We start from the raw sequence: 22,693 nt of genomic DNA, 5'->3' as shown, positions 1-22,693 counted from the left end.
AGTTCAATATAAGTCAGCAGTTGGATCGAGAAGAAAAACTGGTAATAGCTAACATTTATTAAGGTTCAGAATAAATAAGAGGGGTTGTTTGTTTGTTTTGGGGGTTTTTTTTGTTTGTTTTTTTACAAAGTTGTCTTGAGACAGAATAAACTGGTTAGGATGTATAATGAGCATCCTGTTCCTGGAAGTGATAAAATTTAGTAACGTTTGAAGACTGTGGTCTGGCAGGTGTTCACAGAATGCAGGGAGGCCATCTAAGAGGAGGTGCTGCATGGTGTCTGACCTGGCAGTTAGAACTACCTTCTCTGTGTCTCTGACTGGCCAACCACCCCACACTTCAGTGTATTAGGAAAAAAAAAAAAAGATAGTTGCTATGTATCTTTTTTCCCTCCTTTCTTCTTTCTAATTAGTGCTGGGACAGTGAGATAGTTAATGACCATAAAGCATGTTTAGCTTTTCTAAGGAAAGGTTAGTTAAGACTGAATCATAATCCATCCTCTTGCCCTCTCAGTCTATTGGTAGCTCCACCAAATGGCTGGGATCTCACTTTCAGTGTGCCTTTCACAGGGATCATTTGATTGGAAATCAGATCGGACAAGCAGAGAAAACTGGACAGGATGGTATAACCTTCAACAAGTAGGCCATCCAAAGTCCCAGGAAACGGCCCAGAAGTTGCACTTCTGGGACTAGAGGTTTTGGGAGGTAACCCGTATGGTGTCTATACTAGAGAAATGTTTGATTTGTACTAATAATACCGCTAACATTTACTATAGGCCAAGAGCAAAACAGTTTATGTGGATGATTAAGCCCTCAACAAACCTTCCTATAATTCTTCCCATTTCACATATGAAGAAACTGAGTCATTGAGAGAGTCATTAAGACTTGCCAAAGACCACTAGTCAGTGACAAAACTAGGGTTTGAGCCCAAAGAATATGGATCCAGAGTCTGTTCTTAACCACTGTGCTACATCCTATCTGTATATCATACTGGAGGAAAAGAGTAGATATTATTTCACTTCACAGTGACTTTGGGCAGAGTTCCCTAGAAATAAGTGGTGGAAGGGATGGTAAAGCTCTGAGCTATGCCATGTATAAGGTTCCCTTCTTTTTTTTTTCTTTTTTATAATAATATTTTTTATTGTATTATGTTAGTCACCATACAGTACATCCCTGGTTTTTGATGTAAAGTTCCATGATTCATTAGTTGCGTATAACACCCAGTGCACCATGCAATATGTGCCCTCCTTACTACCCATCACCAGCCTATACCATTCCCCCAACCCCCTCCCATCTGAAGCCCTCAGTTTGCCTTCTTGATCCTTGGCTGGTTGTATCAGATTGGACACAAAAATAATGTTATAAAAAAGATAAGGGTCTATTTCCCTTTCATGTAAAAAATAAAAGTCTGCAGGTAGACAGTCCATGACTGCTATAGTAGCTCTATGGTCATCAAAGACTTGGGCTCCTTCCAACTTTCTGTTATCCTATGCCTAGGAGTAGGGACCTTTTTCTTATGGTCCAAGATAGCTACTAGAACTTCAACCATCACATCTATATTCAAACATCGAGATTGAGGAAGGGCTAAAACAGCATATGCTATCTTCCTTAAAGGAAGTTTCTGAAAATCTCTGCCCAAAATTTCTATCTGCATATCACTGGACTAATCACAGTCACCCCTTACTGTAAAGAAAGATAGGAAATGTAATCTTTTACTCTATGTACCATGGGTTCCATCTGAAAATCAGGGCTCTGTTACTAAGTAGGAAGAGAAGAATGGATTGTAGGGTTGGCACCCAACACATTGGTTCTCTAACACATTGATTCATCCAGCTTGTACTTTTCTGTCTTCACAGTGACTACAGGTATGTGGCAGCTGCTCTAGCTGTCATGAGAAACGTGACTCAGCAGATCAATGAGCGCAAGCGGCGTTTGGAGAATATTGACAAGATTGCCCAGTGGCAGGCATCTGTCCTAGACTGGGAGGTAGGATTCTTACCACTAGGGGCACTGGGGAGTCTGAATAGCTTAACTAGAACATCACATCTTGGCCAAAGATGGATGAAAAGGAATTAAATTAAAAGAGCAGCAGAAAGGATTTAGATTAGAGCCAAGGTAAAACATTCTACTAATGAGAGGTGTTGTGTACTTTAATGGCTTTCTAAGAAGGTTGGAGAAATCTTTGAGGCAACATTTTGTTAAGAAAGGAAATGTTCATCTCTTTGGGTGTTGCCAGAAAAAAAATGGATTGACTCAATAGACTTTCAAGCCTCTTTCCAGTCCTGGAGTTTTATCACCACCAGGTGAACACTTGGGTAAGAAGTGGTATGTACTAATTCATTCCCAGACACAGAATATAAGGTTGGTTCTCTGATGCAGGCCAGCCAATGTACTTCTTTTTTCCATTGGTGAGATTATGTTGCCCTGACACATTTACTAGGTCTACCTAAGCTTGCACACTTGAGGCCAAGGTCATCATTCCTGTCCAACCGACAGACCAAATTCTGTTTTTTATCACCTGCTTATAAAAATAATTCCTGACAGCCTCCTATTTCATCGGAAACAGCCACAACTTCTCTGAACTCAGAAAGTCTTCAGTGAATGAAGTCACTAAAGCCTTCCTTTCCTAGATACTCACTTATAGAGGATATATATACAACTTAACAAATAAATGGAGATTTTTCTTCTGTTAATGCCACTGCTCTGTTGAGGTTCTTGAGTTTCTGTTCAATAGAAACAGAGCTGTGAATTTTAAGGCCTCCCAGGTGTGTGTGTTGAGTACACCGTTTAGTGTTTGTCTCTTGTGCCCACTGAGAAAACCAAGGGTCATGGCATTTCACTTTGATCTCTCAGACCCAAATTGTAAAATCTGACAGTCTACAGGCTAACATAACCAAGATGGGAAAGGCTGGTCATGCTACCAGGGAGGGGGCAGCAAACTTAAGCTTCATAGTAAAGAGTGCAGAAGTTTAACCAGTTCCTTATTCCACTTGCCTCAACTCAGGTATCATTTCCTGTGATTGAGAGGTAGTATCTCCCTAATATTTCAAGCAGTGGCACATTCTAAGAAGATTAAGCATCAGCCTTGCAAACAGCTATTTTACCAAAGTCCAGAAAAAATCATCCTTCATTTATTCTGCTACCTCTGATCCTTCTTAGTGTAGATGGCTGGAAAAGACCAGCCTTGGCACATTCGAGCATTTGGCATATTTTTCAGTCTTATTTAAAGGATAATGTCCCCGTAAGAGTAGAAAAAGCAGCGATTGTTTGAGATTAAGAGAAAGGAACGAATCTATATAAAGAAACTGTTGCTTGTAAGAGGAAACCAACACTGGCCCAAACTTATTAGGGAATCGTGGTTCCTGCTTCCCTTGTGTCTGGCTTACTTTGTTTAGTTGCCTGATCAGAAGCAGAAGCCTAGACCAAATGACCTCTAGAAAGCCCATCAACTCTAAGGCACTCTGAAATTGTGGTTGGTTAGCAGACCTCTTTCTCTCTCCTCCTGCAGGGTTCTCTGTAAAAGGAAGTTCCCAGCAGCAGTTGCCTTCATAGTCCCTGGAACATCTTCCCTCTTCCTTAATGCCTGGAAGATCTAATTCCTCCATATGCTCTAGGCTTCCAGTCCTTGAAGGTGGAGCCATGGAGGACCAACAATAGCCTGAAATTCCTTGGCCTATCCATGGAGCCTTATTAATACCAAACTCGAAAGCACTGAACTATGATTTAAAGACTCAGCATCTAAGAAGGAATTTCGTGTGTTTTTGTCTAGAAGTGGGGGGATGGGAAACAAAAAGACAATTTTGAGCCAGGATTGATGGGAGAATGGTCACTCTCTGCCTCCTTTGTTAGCTTGATTGATTATTTTCTAATCTCAACCAAGCCCATATGTACAACCCTGACACCCTGCTGCTTGGTGAAGCCCTTCTTCATCTAATTTGATAAGAAGAAAAATTCCTTATGGTTCCCTTTTCAGACTCTGGGGTCACTGTGGAACTTACTAGCTCTAGAGGGGTTGTCTTCTAGGAAGCTTTTCTCCAGTGAATCCTAATGGGTACATTTCAGAGGGCAGGCCTAAAATGTCTCATGTTTGTCATATCTAGTCTTCAAGACTTCTAGAATGTCAGTCACCAGGGCTTTTAGGGGACTACTCTCCCTATCAACAGTTCTGGCTGTGGTCATGCAAATGTGCTTGTATACACATGCACACACATACATACACACTTGCATTGTAATGATGGTGAAATCTGAGAAGCCTATTTCTGACCAAGACTACAAAGCTAAAATTTTAATTGGGTCTCCAGATTATCTCTGTGGTATTCTAATCTCTGTTGCACTACATACTCTTTCAACCTTCTGCTTCCTACAGCCCAGCTGCTTTCCTTTGTGGTACTGTAGGGACTTGTTTCTGCTGTAAAGGGTCCAGATCTAAGCAAGGCAGTAAGACTTCCTTGGGGGAAATATCCAAACTCTAGTATGGCTAAAGGTGTATGAGTGCTGGAGAACCACCCCCAAAAGGCAATAGGACATATCCACTCCATGGCTTGCTACCTATTGACATAAGTAGCCAAACCTCACTGGTTCCCTGGTATAGGTTCTTGTATGTTCTACTTGTCCAAGCAGTTGCACAAGCAAAGAGAGGTCCTCCCAGCTTGCTGAGGGCTGCTGTGGACAAGCCTTGCAAATCAAGAAAATGATTTCTTGCCCTCCCCCAGATGTTTGAACAAACAGGGTGGCTGTCAAAGCATCCACATAATAATTTCAACTTAATTCGTCAAACTAAAAAAAAGCATCATAGGGGAAATCTTCAGAGCTTAATCTCCTTTGAAGAGGAATTGAGAAAGAGGGTTGAGGGTTGGCAGCATACAGGCAATTGGTATCTACTCAATAAATCAGAACATCTGGCTAGAGAGTAGGAGGCCTTGTATTATATCCAGACCTGACCCTGCCTCAACTTATTCCATAAATATTCAGGGTCTTTTTGTTCAATTCCAGTTATCATCCCTGCTCCCTGACCTCCTGTGAGGACTAGAGTTCATGAAGTACCCCCTGCTCTGTCCCACCCCCCAGGGCTCCTAAAAATAAATGGATGAGTGAAAGTATCACCCATACCTCAAATCCTTACCTTAGAGTGGCTTAGGGGAACAACAGGGAGAAGAACCTGTTCTCACAGACTATAGTTTCAGGGAAATTTACATTTCTAATTTCTCTGATGCTAATGTTTGGTTGAGCTGTCACATTGCTGCCTTTCCCACTCATTAGATCCACTTGAAAGGAAGGGAAAAGGAATATATCCCTGGCAGCTTCCTTTTAATCTTTTTTTTTCCTGGAGATTTTTTACCAGGAGCCAAACTTTGTAGCTCATGTTTGAGAACTTGACTGTATGTGATCGTGGTAGCACCCCTCTCCTAAGAGCCTGCTTGTATAATACCCAAAGGCCTGTTTCAGTTTGCCACTGGATAATTGAATCCAAAAAGTCAGAGGAAACACAAACACCCAATGTGATGGAAACAGCAAAACCATCTATTTAAAAGCTAAGGTGGCTTGATGAGTCATACTTCTGGGACCAGGAGATCAAGTGTAGGGCTGGCTGGGTTTGATATTTCCCTGCCATCCTGTCAATAGGCAGCATTGAAAATGAACTGTATGAAAAGTAGGGCATTTCCCTTGTCCTTCTTTCCCCAGATCTGTTCAGGCCACAGCCTCACATCAGAACAATCAGCCTGTAACTAGAATGGGGTGTTGGGCATTGGGCTATTAAGGTGAATGAGTGGCCTTGGTTTTCCACTGGGGCAAATATGTTCCAGGCAGAGGGAACAGTGTGTGCAAAATCCTGGAGGAATGGAAGAAAATAATGTCTATGGGGGAGGTGGTAGTGGGAAGGGATTGCACTTTTGGGGACAAGGCAAAGTAACATATGGTGCAAGTGGGGTGGAAGAGGCAAAGGGTGAGAAATCTGAACTCTGAGAGGGCCATTTTCTTTATGCAACCTGATTTTTGCTCTCAAGCATCCATGTGAAGTGAACTAATCAGAAACCGTTGTATTATCCATTATTCAATTGAAAGAACAAATTGAGAATGGTTAAGCTACTTCCCAAGGGTACAGAGTGAGTTGGTGGCAACACTGGGCCCAGAACCCAAGTCTTGTGAGATTCTCACCTCAGAAATCTTCCAAGATAGCTAGTTGTTCCACTAGGGATTATGATTCTGCTGTGGTTTGGTGGCTTTGGAGGGAGTCTGGCCTGGATTCTGGATTCTTTGGGCAAATTACTTCCAATTTCTCTGACCTTGGTTTTGGGGGTAATAACAGTACATTCCTCATTGGGTTCTTGTGAGTATTAAATAGGAATATGTGACATAGGATATAGAGTGCATAATGATATTCAAGATAATAGATACCACTTATGTAGAACTCACAGTATAAAGTGTACTTTCCTAAGAACTTTGTATATATTAACTTACATAATCTTCACAACAGCCAAAAGAGATTAGTACTGTTATTACCCTCATTTTAAAGATGAGGAAATTCAGTGTAAAAAAATCATTTTAAAGATGAGGAAATGTAGTACAGCCCCACTGTGACCCTCCCTCGGCACAATTTGACCCTTTCCAGGGTTCAAATTGGCTGGAATTGGCAGGACTTAGCTATAGCCAGCACCAGTGTGAGGTTGCCAGTGGCCTGCTGGTCTCTTCCTTCAGAGCAGCTCACCAGCCCAGGGACAAGATGGCCTTCCCTCTCCCTCTAGACTCAGTCTTTGCAGAGTCAAACTCCACTTGAAGCTCACTCAGTAATATTATTTACATGTGTTTTATATTCTTTTGACTACCTTTTCTGTAGAAATAAAAATTGACCTTAGAATTTTAAAAAAAATACAATAAAGATGAGAAAACTGACACACAGAGAGGATATATGGGTAACCTGACATCAATCAGTTTGGTGAGCATAGGGGTGTTTTCTTTCTTTCTTCTTCCTTCCTGCCTTCCTGCCTTCCTGCCTTCCTTCCTCCTTTCTTCCTTTCTTTCTTCCTTTCTTTGCTTGGTGGAGTTACATGTAGCAAGTACTTAAAATAGTATTCCTGACTGGTACAGTGGGTATAACTTTAAAAGTCATACTGAAAAAAAAAGTCATCTTGGCCAACTTTTTCTGGCATTGGCCTGTTTTTATGGCTTTCTTTCACTTTTTATATATTCAAAATGGACTGTGGCACATCTTCCTGGCCTGCCTCAGGGTGGAACAATGCAGACTGGTACTATTCTCAGCTTCCCATCCATCCAACAGGAAAGCCCTGCATAAATCCCTCACCCTGAGAGCTTTCTCTCCCAGAAGTTCTGTGTTAGTGTGTGGACCCCTCAACGATGAATGTTTACTCAAGTTCCAAGGTACCCCTGAAATGGAGTCTGGAGTCCCAGTCTCTGTGAGCTTTGTTTTTGAGGTTATATTATTACAAAATATTTCCACTGAACTCCCCTTTTCCTTCTCATTCCTTAGACGGAAAAAAGTGGTATGCTCAAGAATACCATTTCTAGCTACCCCTCTCTTTGGCCCACTGCCATGTCTAGGCTGTTCTGATTATTTCTGGAGGGATGCAGGGATCTCCATCTCTAACCTTGACTTGAAGTTTTTGGGTGCAAGGCTGAGATCTTAACATTGGAATATCAGGGCTAGGACCTTGGAGGTCATCATCATATACCACATTTAACATCTGGAAAAACTGAGACCCAGAGAGAAGAAGGGACTGACTGGCCTAGAGATAGCATAATGTAGTGGAAAGAGTGAGTATACTTTTTGGAGCCGCAGAATTGGGGTTGGGTCATGGATATCTAGCTAATGAGCTGGGAGATCTTAGTTGATTACCTGACATTTCTGTACCTTGGACTATAACATGAGAGTGAGACTATCTACCTCCCAGGCTTCTTGTGTGCTTCAGAAGAGATAGAGTGAAAGTATGTAGCACAATGTCTGATGCATATAGGTGTTAGCATATTTTTTAGAGAAGGGGAGGGGCGACAAAGGGATCGGGAGAGAGAATCTCAAGCAGGCTCCACACTCAGCATGGAGCCCAACACAGGGCTCAGTCTCATAGCCCTGAGATCATGACCTGAACCAAAATCAAGAGTCAGATGCTCAACTGACTGAGTCATCCAGGCACCCCTATAGGTACTAATATTAATTCTCCTGAGTCCTGGACCACTGATTTTTATCACTATCTTTATATATTTCCTGGAACACATACCCCTGTGCCCAGGGCTTTGGTGTGGTTTTCCTTGTGTTCCATGAGTTCTGTGCAAACCCGTATTCATTTCCTCCACTGACTGTAAGCTTCTTGAGAACAGGGGCCAAATCTGTTTTGGCATCTGACATATATCCCCACATACGTCTGACCTAGCAGAGTTACTGTGAAAAGGGGGCCTTGAAAACTCTATAGAATTGAATTAGCCAAAAGTCCGATGTGTTGGTATCTTTTTTTTTTTTTTTTTGTCTGACTGTGTAGCAAGGAGGGGAAGTGGTTTCAGGCTATGAATAACAGACCAAAGAATCATGTGGTTGTGAAGTTTCCTATTAAATCAATATATTTTAATGAACTGAGAGCAGAAGAAAAAAAATTAAGAGACTGAATATATTCTCCCTTTCTCCCTCTATCATTGTCTCCTTGCCCTCCCCATCCCCTTTTTTACTCATTTGCGGAGCAGAGAGACTTCTACTAGTTCCTTAGGCTTACTTTTCAGGTATAAGAAAGAGACTAAGAGACTAGATCTGGGATGAAGGACTGGTGCAGAAAGAGAAATTCATAGAGAAAAAGACAAGGAAAGAGAGAGGGTGGGGGGGAACTCATGGAACCAGAATGAACCTTGGTGCCTGTAGGACTAGAGAGCAGCTGGCACAGAGGGACTATAGCAGTCCTGGGTGGTAGGGCTCATTTGGCCTGAGGGTGAACAAGAGAATGGGTCTTTCCAGCTCACGGAACCTTTTAAGGATTCCCAGGAGTCCTCTGTGTCCCTCTTTCCCCAGCAGGCCTTTTCTGTACTCCTTCTGCCCCAGTCTATGCCCAGCTTTAGGTGCTTCCAGGAAGGTTACAGGTCCATCTCTCCTGCCTGGCTGCCTCTCACTATCACATGTTCTTCCCAGGGTGAGGACATCCTAGACAGGAGCTCGGAGCTGATCTACACTGGGGAAATGGCCTGGATCTACCAGCCCTATGGCCGCAACCAGCAGCGGGTCTTCTTCCTGTTTGACCACCAGATGGTCCTCTGCAAGAAGGTAACCCCAACCCCTTCTTTCCTGAGGGAGATGGGCACCTCAGAAGCATCAGCCCCTCCCTTTCCATCATCTCCAGCTCCCAATGAAGTGGTCATTATAGTAGGTGGGAAATGGTGCCAGTGGCTTCTAATTTTGTGATTCCTTCTTTAACTTTTGCTCTTTTCCCTCTTTGTCAATTTTCTTTTAAAAATCTAGAGTAAGATTCTTTGTTCTCTTTCTTCTTGTCTTCCATGATGGCTGTCTCTGCTCCTCTGCATCTCATTGCCCTGTTACTTTAGTTATGCATGTGTTTTGTTATTTTCTTCCATAGATGATTATATTGGAAATTATTTTGCTGCTTTGGGGAATTTTTCCTTTATTTCTCCTTTCATTTTTTTTTTCCTGAGGAGGGGTAGAGATCCCCTTTCCTTTCTCCTCAGTCATCCAGTAATGTTCCTACAGCTTTGAAGTTGTCCCAAACAGCTTTTTCCCTATATCCTTTTTAATTATACCAGCCTGGACATACTCTGTTGTCCTCTGTGTCATAACTACTAGTTATATATGTTGGTTTCATTGTATTCTGGGAGGATCAGGAACTAAACAGAGTGTAATAATGCTGGAGAGAGGACTTCTTCTGTTCAAATAACTTTCTGTGTTGGGCCATTTCTTCTTGTACTGAGGGCCAAACTTGGAAGATGAACCATCTGGGACTCAGAAATGCAACAATGGCAATTGAGATTGGGGATAGAGCAGAAAAGAGATGGGGATTTGAAACCAGAACATCTGGGTCCTAGGCTCTACTGTCTCTAACCATGGGCCAGGTTTTTTAACTTTATGTTCTTATTTTCTTCAGTGCCAAATCAGGTTGATGATAGAATTCATCTCAGGAGGCTTTGAGGAGGACCACCTAAGGTAGTGGGAAAGCAAAGTATGCTGTTAAGAGCATGGGTTCTAGGGCCAGACAAAAGGGCACCAATTTTCTCCATGAGCTGTGTAACCTTGGGCAAATTTTCTGTGCCTAGTATTATCCTCACATTTGCAAAATGGAAATCATAATGGTATTTACATAGAAGAGAGATTGTGAGAGTTAAATGAAACAATACAGTTGCAGTACCTGGCACATAGTAAATATTTAGTAAATGTTAGCTATTGATATTATTACTGTATATTTGGTGTTACTATTCATTCATTCAGCAAATCTTTTTTGGGAGACAGTGTATGCAGTGGTTAAATAAGCACAGATTTTAGAGCCAGATAGTCTGGACTCAAAGCCCAACTCTACCATTTAGTAGTTTTTGTTCCTGACTGAGCTTCTTAACAACTGTTCTAGCTATAGTTCCTCATAAAATGGGATTATAACAGTACCTAACTTGTAGGATTGTTGTGAAGATTATTTGTTAATAAATGCAAAGCATTTAGCTGCCGAAGGATGAATGCATAAAGAAAATGTCACACACACACACACACACACACACACACACACACACACTCACACACTGGGGTATTATTCAACCTTAAAAAGGAAGGAGGAACTCCTGTCATTTGTGACAACATGGATGAACCTAGAGGACATTATGCTAAGTAGAATAAGACAGAGAAAGGCAAATACCATAAGCTCTCACTTTCATGTGGTATCTAAAGCAGTTGGAGTCATAAAGGCAGAGAGTAGAATGGTTGTTGCCAGGGACTGGTGGGGATTTGGGGAATGGAGAAATAGTGGTCAAAGTGTGAAAACTTTTCATTAAGTAAGATGAGTAAGTTTTGGAGAGCTATTATACAATACAGTGTCTACAGCTAACAATACTGTATTGTGTACTTGAAATTTGCTGAGAAAGTATATCTTAAGTGTTCTCATCACAAAAAAGTAACCATGTGAGATGATGTATATGTTAATTAGGTTGATTGTGGTGATCATTTCACAATGTATACATATATCAAAACATCACATTGTATACCTTAAATATATATAATCTTTATTTGTCAATTAAACCTCAATAAAGTTGGGGGAAATGCAGCTCATCCAAGTTGGAGGATATCAAGGGAGCCAATGCTTCTCCAGAACGTCCCTGGCAGTCTGCAGACAAGCACCAAGCCTAGCCATGGATCCAGCAAGGAGCCTACTCCAATTCCTGACATTACATAATTCAAAAAGCTTGGAGATAATGGAATTTGGCCTCATTGGGTATTCATGGGGTTTAGGTGGTGATGGTGGGGTCCGGTGGCTCCCTTGATATCCTCCAACTTGGATGAGTGGAAGGGAAAACGTGGAAGGCCGGCATGCTATTGGAAACTACCCCATGTAGGTAGGGAACTTGTGATGACCTAAATAGCATCTGTGGTGAGCACCTATTCACCGTGTCCCTATGAAAGCACTCAGACCACCATTAACAAGTGGCATTTGGGCAGCCTGGTCTGAATAGGACCTCAGACAACCAGGACTCAAGAGGGCTTTGTCCCCTTGCCATGTGCAGTAGCTGAGCAGAGAAACTTCTGAGGCTTTGTCAGCTATTGTTCCCCGGGCAGCCCCTGAGTGAGGCAAGAGCAAGGGAGGTGCACTACTGGGCACAGCTTAAATGGGCAGAATGTAAGCTGTGAAACAGAACTAATGTAACTCGGAGTGTGGTGGCTGAGTTTAAGTTGTGTAAGGGTCTTCATTATCAGTGCTAGCATTCAGAAAAGGGAAACTGTAATGACTTGAGCTAGAGGATGCAGTCAGGGAAAACTTGAGGAAGCAGAATGTGTAAATTTGACCTAAAGGCTAGAATGATTGGAATAGGAGGGATTGTTGGGGCAGGGAGGACACACCAGTGTGAGCCTAAGTATAGATCTGTGACCACACCCACCCTGAAAGGGTATATGGAATTTCCAAGGACATAGAGGTAGCTATGTAAATTTTAAAATATTCAGTTACTTTTGCTTTGATTTATTTTTTGTCACAATATTTAGCTTATTTTGAAAGTTTGAATGAACCAAAGGAGGCAGTGAGATTTTTAGGTTCATCAGAGGAGTTTAAAAAGCCTATAAAAAATTAGTCTGGGACCAAGAAAGCTCGGCACCATATTTATTAGACAAGGCTGGCCTCATGACCTGGAAACTGCATTTTAGATTTGAGATTTACAACCATCTTAGAGAAAATTGAGGTTCATAGTAGTGCACCTGTGAGGCCACAGCTGGTAGGTTAAATAGCTAGGAGTCTGTATAACTCACAACCCTTCCATGCACATGTTGCATGCTGCTTTGTGGCCTTGGGTATGATTTCTGATGGAATTTTTTGAACAGTAGGTTATTCTTAATCATTCCTATCACATCCATAAACTTGGCTTTATGACTAATCTGGTGCCTGAAAACTCATATTCAACACTCTGGGGAGTTAGAAAGAGTAGGCAAAGGGAGAACCTTAATGACACATTTCTCTAGTCCTATTCCCCTACCGAAGAGGCAGAATTCTCTCAAGTTTCTTGTTATCATTAAATACCTAAAGAAACAATAAGCATTTCAGTTGATGCTTTTAATTTAGCTCCAAGATCATGTACATCCTTTCCTTTTGTGTGTGTGTGTGTGTGTGTGTGTGTGTGTGTGTGTGTGTGTGAAAACTAGTAAAGGTTTTGAAGGCTAACAATGATTATGACACACCAACTCAGAGTTAAAGAAAGCTGCAGGTGATGCCTTCAGGCTGGGTCCAGAGACCCAAAGGGGATCCTACAGGATCAGCCAAGAGTGTTCTTGGCTTCATGAAGGATGGAAATAAACCATGAGCCAGCAGGAGGTGAAAGCAGAGTTTACTGAAGATACAGAGAATGCAGATGCAAACAGAGTGTCTGGGAGACCAACAAAGGAAAGGAGGGAATCTCATCTTTGTTCAGGATCTGGGGAGTTTTATTGAGGATGGTGGTCTGATAATATGTGTCCTCTCAGGCATCTAGGTACCAGTTAGAACAAAGACAAGGGCCTAGGTATTATTCTTTGGAGCCAGAGGGCCTTGGCATTGAGATGTCTAGCCACGGTTTTCTAGAATATACACATGGTAGCTTTGTCCAGTCATTCCCACCTGGTCCTTACTTAGATGTTACCTACTCTAGAGAAATCATTAACTCCTATCCCTTATAAGGAGGACATATGCTGTTTGCATTACAAAATATGTGTAAAGTGGGGTAGGGATGTAGGTCCTAGCAAGAAAAGAAGCAGGAAAAGGAGTAAAAAAAAAAATAATAATGTTATGGAGTCCTTCAGTTTTCCTGTCTCCTTGGCTGAAGTTAGGAATAGTGGGAGGTTAAAGGCTGCCTATTCTAGTCAGGTGGGTACCCACCTATTAGCTGTGTGGTCCAGACCTGGCTTCCCAGGTCTATGTGTATTTGTATTAAGTATTTTAAGGCAGGTTTCAGGTCTTTGTGAGATCAAACTAGATTACATCAATCCATTCTCCTTAGCTTGTCCTGCTTTTGTAATTAGATTGGACTGATAGGGCCCACTTTTTATGTACATGTCTCACAAAGTATTCCTGAGGATTATAGAAGTCAGCGCATGGGAACCCTCGCATCCTTTAGGCCAGGATTCAGCTTGTTGATTTTTTTTTATTATGTTATGTTAGTCACCATACATTACATCATTAGCTTTTGATGTAGTGTTCCATGATTCATTGTTTGCATATAACACCCAGTGCTCCATGCCATATGTGCCCTACTTAATACCCTTCACCGGGCTAGCCATTCCCCTCACCCTCCTCCCCTCTAAAACCCTCAGTTTGTTTCACGGTGTCCATAGTCTCTCATGGTTCATCTCCACAAATGAGTGAAACCATATGATAATTGTGTTTCTCTGCTTAACTTATTTCATTTAACATAATCTCCTCCAGTTCCATCCATGTTGATGCAAATGTTGGGTAATGATTCTTTCTGATGGCTGAGTAATATTCCATTGTATATATGGACCACATCTTCTTTATCCATTAATCTGTTGAAGGACATCTTCGCTCCTTCCACAATTTAGCTATTGTGGACAATGCGGCTATGAACATTGGGGTGCATATGGCCCTTCTCTTCACTACGTCTGTATCTTTGGGGTAAATACCCAGTAGTGCAATGGCTGGGTCATAGGGGAGCTCTATTTTTAACTTTTTAGGGGACCTCCACACTGTTTTCCAAAGTGGCTGTACCAACTTGCATTCCCACCAACAGTGTAAGAGGGTTCCCCTTTCTCCACAACCTCTCCAACATTTGTTGTTTCTTGCCTTGTCAATTTTTGCCATTCTAACTGGCGTAAGGTGGTATCTTAGTGTGGTTTTGATTTGAATTTCCCTGATGGCTAATGATGTTGAACATTTTTTCATGTGTCTGTTAGCCATTCGTATGTCTTCATTAGAGAAGTGTCTGTTCGTATCTTCTGCCCATTTTTTTATTTGATTATTTGTTTCTTGGTTGTTGAGTTTGAGTAGTTCTTTATAGACCTCAGATGCAAGCCCTTTATCTGTAGTGTCATTTGCACATATCTTCTCCCATTCCGTGGGCTGCCTCTTAGTTTTTTTGACTGTTTCCTTGGCTGTGCAGAAGATTTTTTATCTTGATGAAGTCCCAAAAGTTCATTTTTGCTTTTGTTTCCCTTGCCTTTGGAGACGTGTCATGAAATAAGTTTCTGTGGCTGATGTCGCAGAGGTTACAGCCTATGTTCTCCTCTAGGATTTTGATGGATTCCTGTCTCACATCGAGGTCTTTCATCCATTTGGAGTTTATTTTTGTGTATGGTGTGAGAGAATGGTCAAGTTTCATTCTTCTGTATATAGCTGTCCAATTTTCCCAGCACCATTTGTTGAAAAGACTGTGTTTGTTCCATTGGATGTTTTTTCCTTTTTTGTCAAAGATTAGTTGACTATAGAGTCAAGGGTCCATTTCTGGAGTCTATATTCTGTGCCATTGGTCTATGTGTCTGTTTTTGTGCCAGTACCATGCTGTCTTAGTGATCACAGCTTTGTAGTATAGCTTAAAATCAGGCAACGTGATGCCCCCAGCTTTGTTTTTCTTTTTCAACATTTCGTTGGCAATTCCTCGGGGTCTTTTCTGGTTCCACACAAATTTTAGGATTGTTTGTTCCAGCACTTTGAAAAATGTCATGGATATTTTGATTGGGATGGTATTTCACATGTAGATTGCTCTGGGTAGCATAGACATTTTAACTATGTTTATTCTTCTGATCCATGAGCATGAGATGTTTTTCCATCTTTTTTTTTTAAAGATTTTATTTATTTACATGACAGAGAAAGAGACAGCCAGCGAGAGAGGGAACACAAGCAGGGGGAGTGGGAGAGGAAGAAGCAGGCTCCCAGCGGAGGAGCCTGATGTGGGGCTCGATCCCAGGACTCTGGGATCACGCCCTGAGCCGAAGGCAGACGCTTAACGACTGAGCCACCCAGGTGCCCCCTCCATCTTTTTGTGTCTTCTTTAATGTCTTTAATCAGTGTTCTGTAGCTTCTAGAGTACAGATCCTTTACCTCTTTGGTTAGGTTTATTCCTAGATATCTTATGGTTTTTGGTGCTACTGTAAATGGAATCAATTCCCTAATCTCTGTTCTTTCAGTCTAATTCTTAGTGTATAGAAATGCAACTGATTTTAGTTGAGCTTTTCAATTTTGAGCATGGTAAAAAGGAACCCAGGCTCTGAATCAGACTTGGAGCAACATTGGCACACTCTGTATAGCTGACCTTTTCCTCTCCTGTGAACTTGATGCCAGGAGCACCCAACAGATCAGAACCCATCTGTACTCATAGCCTATTTATATGCACAATTATTATGGAAAGAAAAAGAACAATGTAGAGGGCATTATTTTGCAAATCAATTCAACAACACATGTATTTCACAGCCTTGGATTTTGAGATTGACAGAACTATGTTGGGATTTCTTAAAGACAGCCTTTCCCAGACATACCAAAAAGCCCAGTTTACCATAGAGTGTGAAGAGTTAGGATTTTTTTTTTTTTTACTGTTGTAAGTCTTTTATTTATTTATTTTTTTGATGTAAAGTTCAATGATTCATTAGTTGCAAATAACACCCAGTGCACCATGCAATACGTGCCCTACCCACCACCCATCACCAGCCTATCCCATTCCCCCACCCCCCTCCCCTCTGAAGCCCTCAGTTTGTTTCCCAGAGTCCATAGTCTCTCATGTTTCATTCCCCCTTCTGATTATCCCCCCTTTCTTTATCCCTTTCTTCCCCTACCGATCTTCCTAGTTCTTATGTTCCATAGATGAGAGAAAGAATTTGATAATTGTCTTTCTCTGCTTGACTTATTTCACTTAGCATTATCTCCTCCAGTGCCGTCCATGTTGCAGCAAATGTTGACAAATCATTCTTTCTGATAGCTGAGTAATATTCCATTGTATATATGGACCACAACTTCTTAATCCAGTCATCTGTTGAAGGGCATCTCGGCTCCTTCCACCATTTAGCTATTGTGGACACTGCTGCTGTGAACATTGGTATGCATATGGCCCTTCTCTTCACTATGTCTGTATCTTTGGGGGAAATACCCAGTAGTGCAATGGCTGGGTCATACGGTAGCTCAATTTTTAACTTTTTAAGGGACCTCCACACTGTTTTCCACAGTGGCTGTACCAACTTGCATTCCCACCAACAATGTAGGAGGGATCCCCTCTCTCCACAACCTCTCCAGCAATTGTTGTTTCTTGCCTTGTCAATTTTTGCCATTCACCTGGCGTAAGGTGGTATCTTAGTGTGGTTTTGATTTGAATTTCCCTGATGGCTAATGATTTTGAACATGTTTTCATGTGCCTGTTAGCCATTTGTATGTCTTCATTGGAAAAGTGTCTGTTCATATCTTCTGCCCATTTTATGATTTGTTTATTTGTTTCTCACGTATTGAGTTTGAGAAGTTCTTTGTAGATCGTGGATACCAGTCTTTTGTCTGTAGCATCATTTACAAATATATTCTCCCATTTCGTGGGCTGCCTCTTAGTTTTTTTGACTGTTTCCTTGGCTGTGCAGAAGCTTTTTATCTTGAATTCCCACAAGTTCAGTTTATCATTTGTTTCTCTTGCCTTTGGAGATGTGTCATGAAATAGGTTGCTTTGGCCGATGTCGTAGAGATTGCTGCCTATGTTCTCCTCTAGGATTTTGATGGATTCCTGTCTCACATCGAGGTCTTTGTCCATTTGGAGTTTATTTTTGTGTATGGTGTGAGAGAGTGGTCAAGTTTCATTCTTTTGCATGTAGCTGTCCAATTTTCCCAGCACCATTTATTGAAGAGACTGTCTTTTTTCCACCGAATGTTTTTCCCTGCTTTATCAAAGATTAGTTGCCCAAAGAGCCGAGGGTCCATTTCTGGGTTCTCTGTTCTGTTCCATTGGTCTGTGTTCTGTTTTTGTGCCAGTACCATGCTGTCTTTGTGATCACAGCTTTGTAGTACAGCTCGAAATCCAGCATTGTGATGCCCCCAGCTTTGTTTTTCCTTTTCAACAGTTCCTTGGCGATTCAGGGCCTTTTCTCATTCCATACATATTTAAGGGCTATTTGTTCCAGTTCTTTGAAAACTGTCATCAGTGTTTTGATCGGGATAGCATTGAAAGTGTAGATTGCTCTGGGTAGCATGGACATTTTAACTATGTTAATTCTTCCGATCCATGAGCATGGAATATTTTTCCATCGTTTTGTGTCTTCCTCAATGTCTTTCAAGAGTGATTTATAGTTTCTAGAATATAGCTCCTTTACGTCTCTGGTTAAGTTAATTCCAAGGTAACGTATGGTTTTTGGTGCTATTGTAAATGGGATGGATTCCCTAATTTCTCTTTCTTCAGTCTCATTATTCGTGTATAGAAATGCAACTGATTTCTGAGCATTGATTTTGTATCCCGCCACATTACTGAATTGCTCTATAACTTCTAATAGTTTGGGCACATCTTCTTTATCCATTCTTCTGTTGATGGACATCTCAGCTCTCTCCATAGTTTAGCTATGGTGGACATTGCTACTATAAACATTGGGATGCAGGTGCCCCCTCAGATCACTATGTTTGTATCCTTTGGGTAAATACCTAGTAGTGTAATTGCTAGGTCATGGGGTAACTCTTTATTTAACTTTTTGTGGACCCTCCATACTGTTTTCCAGAGTGGCTGTACCATGTAGCATTCCCTCCAGCAGTATAAGAGGGTTTCCCTTTCTCCACATCCTTGCCAACATTTGTTGTTCCCTGTCTTATTAATTTTAGGCATTCTGTCTGGTGTGATGTGGTATCTCATTGTAGTTTTGATCTTTATTTCCCTGATGCCGAGTGTCGTTAGGCATTTTTTTTCATGTGTCTATTTGCCATTTGTATGTCTTCTTTGGAGGAATGTCTGTTCAGCATCATAGCTTTTAAATTGGATGACAAGTTCACCAAAACTTAATGTATTATTAAATGTAAGTAAATAAATAGAGAAATAAGAGCACCTTGTGTGAACTAATGATGAGTGTCTCCTGGACAGAGAGTTAGTATTTATCCAATTCTGTGTACCAGAGAGTAAAACAACAATAATAAAAGATAGGCAATATACCATTTGTATCCATCTACAACTCTTATTTTTCTCTCTTATTCAGGTTAATATATGAAGCTTTTTTTTTTTTTTAGTTTTTGATGTAATGTTCCATGATTCATTATTTGCATATAACACCCAGTGCTCCGTGCAATATGTCCCTCCTTAATACCCATCACCGGCCTATCCCAATGCCCCACGCTCCTCCCCTCTGAAGCCCTCAGTTTGTTTCCCAGAGTCCATAGTTTCTCATGGTTCATTCCCTGTTCTGTTTACCCCCCCTTCATTCTTCCCTTCCTTCTCCTACCGATCTTCTTGCTATTCCTTATGTTCCACAAATGAGTGAAACCATATGATAATTGTCTTTCTCTGCTTGACTTATTTCACTTAGCATAATGTCCTCCAGTCCCATCCATGTTGCTGCAAATGTTGGGTAATCATTCTTTCTGATGGCTGAGTAATATATGAAGCTTTTTATTCACTCTTACCCCCACTTTTCCTGCCACCTAGGCCTTCTCCAAAATTCCCCAGAGTGCTAAGTGTTCAGCCCTTTCCATGTAATCCTTCCTGGCCAGCCTGTGGCTACCTACTCATCCCCACTTGATATGTAGGTCATGCAGGTCTCCTTAGTCTGCTTGAATTCCCACGTACACCCCAGGCAACCATCCAGCCTTTTTCAAACTTCTGGAAGGCTTGCAAATATTCTGGAAAAGAAAAGGCCCTGCTAGCAATGCTTGTGTTCCTTACTGCTTCATACTCCCCATATATGTGTCTTACAAACACCTATAAGGATTGATGCTGGGGTCTGAGACAGATGTAGGACAAAGGCTTTCTCTAAGAGCATCTAGTTACCCAACCTATCAGTGTCATACTGCTAAACTAACCTGCCTAAATTTGACCAAACCAACCCCTGTTGGTACTCCAAAACAATGGCAGTCTCAATGTCCTGCTGTGCCCATGAGCCAACTCTCATGTTCTACTGTCCACATACCTCTAGTAAAAAGCCTTTTCTTCCTTCCCATCTAGGACCTGATCCGAAGAGACATCCTGTACTACAAAGGCCGCATTGACATGGATAAATATGAGGTAGTTGACATTGAAGATGGCAGAGATGATGACTTTAATGTCAGCATGAAAAATGCCTTCAAACTTCACAACAAGGAGACCGAGGAGGTACATCTATTCTTTGCCAAAAAGCTGGAGGAGAAGATACGCTGGCTCAGGGCTTTCAGAGAAGAGAGGAAAATGGTACAGGAAGATGAAAAAATTGGTAAGTGACCTGAGAGGAAAAAGAAGAATATGGCTATGAAGACCATAGAGGATTTGAATTAGTTTCATTTTTCTAGAAACAGGGAAGATTTCTTTCTTTTTTTTTCTTATAATAATATTTTTTTATTATATTATGTTAGTCACAATACAGTACATCCCTGGTTTTTTATGTAAAGTTCGATGATTCATTAGTTGCGTACAACACCCAGTGCACCATGCAATACGTCCCCTCCTTACTACCCATCACCAGCCTATCCCATTCACCCACCCCCTCCCCTCTGAAGCCCTCAGTTTGTTTCTCATAGTCCATAGTCTCTCATGCTTCATTCCCCCTTCTGATTACCCCCCTTTCTTTATCCTGTTCTTCTCCTACCGATCTTCCTACTTCTTATGTTCCATAGATGACAGAAACCATATGATAATTGTCTTTCTCTGCTTGACTTATTTCACTTAGCATTATCTCCTCCAGTGCCTTCCATGTTGCAGCAAATGTTGAGAACTCGTTCTTTCTGATAGCTGAGTAATATTCCATTCTATATATGGACCACATCTTCTTAATCCAGTCATCTGTTGAAGGGCATCTCGGCTCATTCCATGATTTAGCTATTGTGGACAATGCTGCTATGAACATTGGGGTGCATATGGCCCTTCTCTTCACTACGTCTGTATCTTTGGGGTAAATACCTAGTAGTGCAATGGCTGGGTCATAGGGTAGCTCAATTTTTAACTTTTTAAGGGACCTCCACACTGTTTTCCAGAGTGGCTGTACCAACTTGCATTCCCACCAACAATGTAGGAGGGATCCCCTTTCTTCACATCCTCTCCAACAATTCGTGTTACAAACTGACCTAATCCACTTTGGTGGTTTCCTATTATTAGGTCCTTTTTGGCAGGTATCAGTAGTTTCTACTAGTCAGAGTTAAGCAAGAGTTATAATTTGCCCTCCCTTAGAGTCTCATGACTAGATAAGACTATCACACGGAAGCAAACCTCAGTCTCAGTTCTCCCAAGCATACATTTATTAGCAAACAAACACAAAAGCAGTCATAAACCTGTTCTGTAATCTCAGTGAAACCCCAGTTTTGTTCTTAGATACATGACAGCATCTTCTGTAAAGAGGTTAGTCAAGGAAGAGTTGGTGATATTATAGCAACAGGATTCAACTAACTAGAGTTCTAGTTAGAGTCTGGTGACAAAATTCTCTGATGGGGGACAAGACATAACACCTGTTTCAATCTTGAGTTTTAAGTCTTCCTTCTGAAGGTTGAAAGCTATAGAGCTCACTGGATTTTTATACGCAGGTCTTGTGAGGGCTAAAAAGCCTGTAAGACATTTGTGGCTAGTACACACCTTGAATAAAATTCATTTTACCAATGAAAATTCATTTTTAACATGTGTTAGGCTAATTAGGCCTCCTGCATTAAAGTGACTGAACTGCTGGAAGCAGAGGCCTCTGGAGCAAAGACTTTTGAGTATTTAATGTGTTAACAAATCACCTCTTGGGGGGCGCCTGGGTGGCTCAGTCCTTAAGCATCTGCCTTTGGCTCAGGGCGTGATCCCAGGGTTCTGGGATTGAGCCCCGCATCGGGCTCCCTGCTCTGCTGGGGGCCTGCTTCTTCCTCTCCCACTCCCCCTGCTTGTGTTCCCTCTCTCACTGGCTGTCAATCTCTCTCTCTCTCAAATAAATAAATAAAATCTTAAAAAAAAAAAAGAAATCACCTCTTAGGTGTGTTTGCCTGATTAAGACACTTCAGATGTTAACTAAATACCCCTAGAGCATAGATTAAAATTAATGTGCATGTATATATCACACTCTGTATGAAATCATTTTAAAATAAATTGTAGAAAATATAACTGGGTCTAAAACCATGATCACTTGTATGATTCAGTCACACTAAACCACATTTTTTTGGCTTTAAATACGTTGTTCCCCCTTTCCAGAGGATATACAACTAGTAGAGAGATTTTTCATGCTGCTTTCCAACTGTGGGATTTAGGTGCTTTGACTATAGCTCTGTGGTTTACAAAGTACTGTCTGGTCTCTTGCTCATGGTCCTGCCATTCTAGCATAAAAATACCAAATAGCAGGCTTTGTAATTCCTTGAGAAGACACAGTTTTTGCCCCACTTTTAATGAGAGTAGAATTTTATATTAAAACACTTGTATGCTCAAGCTGTTAGAAACTGCCTCTAGAAAAATGGGCCTACCCAGTGAGTCTTAGTGCAAATGGATTCTTCTCTTCTTTAGTGTTGGGGATTTAAATGGTTCAGACATAAGGAAGGATGATTAGAAAGACACTGCTTAGTCTAATCCTAGTTCTTTCCTTAGGTTCTGGGTAGAGTGCACATTAATAATTCACTTTGAGCCCCATTAAAGCCAAAAAGCTTTTAGCATATGAGCACTGCAATGGGAGATGATGTAGAGTGGTACAGAAATGGTACAGGGGGAAAATGATGAGGGAACAGAAGGCAAGCTGAGGACAAACAGAAGCTAACACCAGACAGCTCCCCCCCCCATGGTATATATGTGACATTCCTCAGGCACTCCTGGCTGCCCTAAAGGAAAAAGAAATAGTTAACCTATAGAGACGACAATCCTGCAAGACTTGTCTCCCTCAGTTTACAAATGTCTTAGCAGTCTACAAGAACAAAGCATTTCTACCAATGGCTTAGCT

General features: G+C 41.4%; 1 protein-coding gene across 12 annotated transcripts in view; it reads left to right on the top strand.

The window, feature by feature from the left end:
* The window catches only part of ARHGEF9 (Cdc42 guanine nucleotide exchange factor 9), a 427,917-nt gene that overhangs the window by 376,625 nt on the left and 28,599 nt on the right, over positions 1 to 22,693 (top strand). For all 12 annotated transcript variants that reach the window (XM_048213365.2, XM_057312109.1, XM_048213367.2 and 9 more), the window contains 3 exons: positions 1,854 to 1,983; positions 9,122 to 9,253; positions 19,777 to 20,020. In XM_048213365.2, coding sequence (XP_048069322.1) covers positions 1,854 to 1,983; positions 9,122 to 9,253; positions 19,777 to 20,020 — 506 coding nt within the window. The remainder of the gene's footprint in view (positions 1 to 1,853; positions 1,984 to 9,121; positions 9,254 to 19,776; positions 20,021 to 22,693) is intronic.

This window comes from Ursus arctos, chromosome X, assembly GCF_023065955.2.
Source record: "Ursus arctos isolate Adak ecotype North America chromosome X, UrsArc2.0, whole genome shotgun sequence".
NCBI classification, from domain to species: domain Eukaryota; kingdom Metazoa; phylum Chordata; class Mammalia; order Carnivora; family Ursidae; genus Ursus; species Ursus arctos.
The sequence above is the reverse complement of the archived record's forward strand: the minus strand, read 5'-3'. Positions and strand labels throughout refer to the sequence as shown.